General features: G+C 46.4%; 1 protein-coding gene across 1 annotated transcript; it reads right to left on the minus strand.

The window, feature by feature from the left end:
* Window positions 1–246: 246 nt before the first annotated feature.
* LOC147881699 (pentatricopeptide repeat-containing protein At4g39530-like) lies at window positions 247–5,326 on the minus strand. The gene is made up of 4 exons (XM_087401804.1): window positions 5,298–5,326; window positions 4,907–5,128; window positions 4,734–4,810; window positions 247–4,647 (listed from the first exon to the last, which is right to left on the minus strand). The coding sequence occupies exons 1-4, from the start codon at window positions 5,323–5,325 to the stop codon at window positions 1,546–1,548; spliced, it is 3,429 nt and encodes a 1,142-aa protein (XP_087257930.1). The 5' UTR covers window position 5,326; the 3' UTR covers window positions 247–1,545.
* Window positions 5,327–5,740: the final 414 nt, after the last annotated feature.

Here is a 5,740-nt window from a genome sequence, read left to right on the forward strand (position 1 = left end):
CATAAGACTTCGTTTCAAGTGGATAGGCAAGGTCCATATGTTGCTGAAGTGTCTCAGTGTAAATAAGTGGACCTCTGAGCCCACCAAGCAGCCACCGTGCCAAACTCATACAGTTCACATTCTTCCTCTTCACCACCGAGAAACCACTGTGCCATTCTCATACAGTTCAAGTTCTTCCTCTTCCAAGAAGATCAAGATATCGAGAGCTTGTTGTCATGCATGAAGTATTAATAACGCACAAGATTCCCTCCTTTGGCCTAGCATAGAGGCAGTGGAGTGGGCACTTTTGACATAGCAGATAAACTTGATTTCTGGAAAACTGCAGATTCAGAATTCATGCCACTCCGTATCTTATGAAGGCAACTTGCTATGACACAAATCGTAATCCGCCTCCATTTCATCCTCATTTAAATACACTCACTATCAGTCCTGTTGGCTGCCTGTGTGGCCCTAAAACCGACCGCATAGAGAGGTGTCCCACTCCCCTCCCTCCTAGCCACGCTGCCTCTCACTCCCAAAAAGGGCCGACGGGATTATGAGAGAGGCTCCACAATCTTCCTTATATAACATGAGCATTCATTGCACCCCCCTCTTATGGGATTTTGTTTCCATTTAACCACGTGTCACACAGCACCTCCTTGAGGCGTTTATCTTTCAAACAGCCACATATTTTTAATAGCCACATATTTTTGCCTTGATGCCTCATGAAGGGGTTTTGGCCACACCCCATATTCCACCCCCCCCGCCGGGCCAAACACCTGAAACAGCAACCTGGTGCCACAAATTCGACCCCCCACAAAGGTCAACCCATCACGGGCTGCAAGAGCCGACCAATAAACCTGGCTACACCAAATTCGACTCTCCGCAAAGGTCAGCCCATCATAGGACTGCAAGAGTCGACCAACACACATTCAACCAGTCAACACACGCGAACAGCACAAACCACCGCCCACAATATTTGGCTCTGATACCATTGTTGGCTACATGTGTGGCCCGAAAACCACGCCAAGTAGAAAGGGGTCCAACTCCCCCTCCCTCCTAGCCACGCTGCCTCTCTCACTCCCCAAAAGGGCCGGCGGGATTATGAGAGAGGCTTCACAATCCTTCTTATATACCATGAGCATTCATTGCATCCCATGCTTATGGGATGCTGTTTCCTTTTAGCCACGTGTCACACAGCACCTCCATGAGGCATTTATCTTTCAAACAGCTGCCTATTTTCATTAACCACATATTTTTGCCTTGATGCCTCATGAAGGGGTTTTGGCACCACACCCCATATTCCAACAAGTCCAGCAGGAAAATCTCAAATAAGATGGACATTGGCTACTGTAGTTGCACAAACAGACATGAGGTTTCCATCTCTGATAAGAAAAGTTTGCTGCTCTATCTGGGACACGCCCTTCCTCATTTTGAGGCAAAGATCTTCTAGTTTTGCATATATACTCTGCTTTGGTATGTCTTACATCCCTCACCAAAGAATAAATGCACATACCCACTATTGTCAACCTAATAACTCTTTCCTGGCTTCTTTCATGCTTGTTTTCACACACTCATTGCCTTGTCCTTCTTCTCCTCCTGCTCCATGTGAGCATCTGCATAGATGTTAGACATTAAGACATAAGATGCAGCAGCTTTTTCATCCAATTGCACTGCACGTTCAAAGGCCAGTCTTCCAAGCTCTACGTTACCCCACTTTTGACAAGCACCCAATACCGTAAGCCACACCACAAGATTAGGATGGAAAGGCATCTTCTGCACTATTGCTACAGCCTCATCTAATTGGCCTGCCCGGCCAAGGAGATCAACCATGCGAATATGGTGCTCAATAGTTGGAGCAATGCCATAATCTTTGCTCATGGCCTCAAAGTAGTTTTGGCCCTTCTCCACTAGGCCCGTGTGACTGCATACAATAAGAACCATATAGAATAAGACCCCATTTAGTTTTGCCCCTTCTCCTCTCATTCTCTCAAGCATATTAAAAACAATTTCACTTTCTCCTTGCTGGGCATATCCTGAGACTAGAGCGGTCCACGAGATTGTGTCTCGAATTGGCAGCTTGTCGAACGCTTCCCGTGCTTCTGCAAGCGAGCCACATTTGGAATACATATCCACCAAGGTGTTGCCAATGGAAAGATCTCTTTCCAGACCCTTCCTGGAAACCTCAGCGTATATTTCTCGGCCCTTGTGTATGGCTCCTATGCTGCCACAAGCTTTCAAGCTGCAAACAAATGTGACAGCATCTGGAGAGAGACCCTCCAGTTGTAACTGTTGGAAACAGTTCAATGCCTCCTCACCAAGCCCATACTCCGCATATCCTGTGATCAGTGCAGTCCACGAGACTTCGTTTCGAACTGGCAGCTTGTTGAACGCTTCCCGTGCTTCTGCAAGCAAACCACATTTGGCATACATATCTACCAAGGTGCTCCCAACAACAATATCTCTTTCCAGCCCCTTTCTTGCTATCTCGGCATGTATTTCTCTGCCCTTGTCCATGGCTCCTATGCTGCCAAGAGCTTTCAAGCCGCAAACATATGTGACAGCATTTGCAGAGGGGCCCTCCAGTTGCATTTGTTCAAAACAGTTCAGTGATTCCTCAATGAGCCCTTGCTCGGCATATCCTGCTATCAGTGCAGTCCATGAGACCTCGTTTTGAACTGGAAGATTGTCAAACGCTTCCTGTGCTTCTGCAAGCGAGCAACATTTGGCATACATATCCACCAGCGTGCTGCCAACAACATCATCTGTTTCCAGCCCCTTTCTGGCTATCTCAGCATGTATTTCTCGGCCCTTGTCCATGGCTCCTATGCTGCCACAAGCTTTCAAGCTGCAAACAAATGTTACAGAATCTGGAGAGAGACCTTCCACTTGCATTTGTTCAAAACAATTCAGCGCTTCCTCATCAAACCCCTGCTCAACATATCCTGTGATTAATGCATTCCATGAGACCTCGTTTCGGACGGGCAGCTTGTCAAAAGTTTCCCATGCTTCTGCAAGCGAGCCACATTTGGCATACATATCCACTAAAGTGCTGCCAGCAACAAGATCTCTTTCCAGCCCCTTTATGGAAATCTCAGCATGTATTTCTCGACCCTTGTCTATGGCGCCTATGCTGCAACAAGCTTTCAAGCTGCAGACAAATGTGACGGCATCTGGAGAGAAACCCTCCAGTTGCATCTGTTCGAAACAGTTCAGTGCTTCCTCACCAAGCCCATACGCTGCATATCCAGCTATTAGTGCAGTCCATGAGATCTCGTTTCGAACTGGCAGCTTGTCAAACACTTCCCGTGCTTCTGCAAGCGAGCCACATTTGGCATACATATCCACCAACGTACTGCCAACAAGAAGATCTGTTTCCAGCCCCTTTCTGGAAATCATGGTGTGTATTTCTCGGCCCTCGTCTATGGCTCCTATGCTGCCACAAGCTTTCAAGCTGCAAACAAACGTGACTGGATCTAAAGAGAGACCCTCCAGTTGCATCTGTTCAAAACAGTTAAGTGCTTCCTCGCCAAGCCCTTGCTCAGTATATCCTGCGATTAGTACAGTCCATGACACCTCATTTCGAACGGGTAGCTTGTCAAACGCTTCCTGTGCTTCTGCAAGAGCCCCACATGTTGCATACATAGCCACCAAGATGCTGCTGACAAAAAAATCTCTTTCCAGCCCCTTTCTGGAAATCTCAGAGTGTATGTCTCGACCCTTGTCTATGGCTGCTATGCTGCCACAAGCTTTCAAGCTGCAAGCAAATGTAACAGCATCTGGAGCGAGACCCTCCACTTGCATCTGTTCGAAACGGTTCAACGCTTCCTCACCAAGCCCCTGCTCAGCACATCCTGCAATTAGTACAGTCCACGAGACCTCATTTCGAACTGGCAGCTTGTCAAACACTTCTTGTGCTTCTGCAAGCGACAAGCCACATTTGGCGTACATATCCACCAAGGTGTTGCCAACAAATAGATCTCTTTCCAGCCCCTTTCTGGATATCTCGGCATGTATTTCTCGGCCCCTTTTTGCATCTTTCAGCCTAGCACAAGCCTTCAGAACGGAGACAAAGGTATACTTGTTAGGGTGTACAAAATCCTCTTCCATTTCCTGGTAAAGGTTGAGGGCATGAATTAAATCCCCACATTCAACATAACCTTTGATGAGAGAAGTCCAAGAATACACATTCCGATCAACCAGCTTATTAAAAACGTGCTGAGCATCGCACATGCTTCCAACATCGACCAACATTGGGACCAGGTAGTTCCCAACAGATCTATGATCTTCCAGACCATTTTTGCACAAGTAGGCATACAAGCGCTTGGTATACGCTAGATTTTTCCTTGCTCTGCAATTTTGCAAGACGCATGTGATGTCCTGAACTGAAGGCCGCTGGGGCATCCCTTCCATAGACGTGAGCGCCTCCTCTAAGCTGAGCGTTTTCCAGCCACTCGTCTCGCGCGGTTCTTGCACATTATATGCATTGCCCTTCACTCGAGACCTGAAGCCGGTCTCCTCCACCAAGCCACGGTCTTGAGAGTGACTAGCGGATGCTTTAGGCTCTTTCTCGAGCATGTCTTTAATCCAACCTGGATTGGACCAGCCACCGATCCATTGCAACTCTTTGGTAATCTTATACTTGAAATCTGGAAATGTTGGGTTTGTCTGTCGTTCACAAAACACTCGTCAGACTACCCAATCTACATACTTACCTGTGTATATTATTCAGTTCAGACTCGTCGCACACTTACTTTGCTCCCTGTGTTGTCCCACGACTGGGAGGGATCCGTGAAGTACTCCTTCCATGAACGCTCGGTCCCTGGGCTACCTGGGAAGCATATCACCACGAAAACCAATTGTTCAAAACAGCCCTCATGGTGCGTTCCAGATTCGACCGGTGCAAAACGCTAAAGGACGGCAGTACCTGAACGCGAACATTCCTTTATCAACGCTCCGGAAGCCATAAGAGAGTCGATGCGTGATTGTCTGAGTAGGTGAGGTGCCAACCAGTAGGAGTGTGGATCTGCGCTACGAAAAATCCGAGGGTTGATGAGAGGATTGCATAGTTTCGTTCCGGTAGCGTGAGACAAATGGCATGGATCCCTGCCTCCTCCTGCATGTATGTTCATCGTCATCGCGAGAGCACCTTAACGAAGCTCCGGCGTGAGTGCAAAGCACGGTCCTACTCTCATTTTCTTTGAGCGCAATCAATAGAATGATGCCATAACACAAGAGTGGGAATTTGCCAACAACACGGGAAAAAGTACAATGTCCTAGCTCTCTTCCTAAATTGTCTTGTTGAAAAAGTCAGTCACCTGCCCGTTTGTGGCGGGTTCTTGGCATTGTGTTTATGCTTGTATTGTTTCATGAACTATTCTAACATTGCATTGCCTTGATGTCTTGTTGTGTCCTTCAATAATTTATTTAAAAAAGATATTTTAATAACATTTAAATTAGTAAAAGTAATTTAAATGTATGAACAAATTATATGTATGCATGCATGCATACATGTATGTATGTATGTATGTATGTATGCATGCATGCATGCATGCATGTCTATATGTATGTATGGCCCATGCATGACATTAATTTCTCATAAGAGTCCTCTAAAATCTTCAAGATACCATAACGGTATTAACAAACACCTTTTGAGAGTTTAAAAACTCTAAAATCTGGTACATATGGAGTCACACATGCATGCATGCATGCAGGAATGTATGTATGTATGGCCTAAAAAGAACTAGGGATGGGTTTAGGT

The sequence above is a fragment of the Dipteris shenzhenensis genome, chromosome 30 (genome assembly GCF_047967505.1).
Source record: "Dipteris shenzhenensis isolate YYH24624 ecotype China chromosome 30, Dip_SZ_1.0, whole genome shotgun sequence".
Taxonomy (NCBI): domain Eukaryota; kingdom Viridiplantae; phylum Streptophyta; class Polypodiopsida; order Gleicheniales; family Dipteridaceae; genus Dipteris; species Dipteris shenzhenensis.

Excerpts from the sequence above, each read along its gene's own strand:
- LOC147881699 (XM_087401804.1), bottom strand. The coding sequence starts at position 5,325 with ATGCCAAGAACCCGCCACAAACGGGCAG. Across the intron at positions 5,129-5,297 it reads AACCCGCCACAAACGGGCAG|GTGCTCTCGCGATGACGATG; the intron begins GTGACTGACTTT and ends AGCTTCGTTAAG. Across the intron at positions 4,811-4,906 it reads AAAGGAATGTTCGCGTTCAG|GTAGCCCAGGGACCGAGCGT; the intron begins GTACTGCCGTCC and ends TATGCTTCCCAG.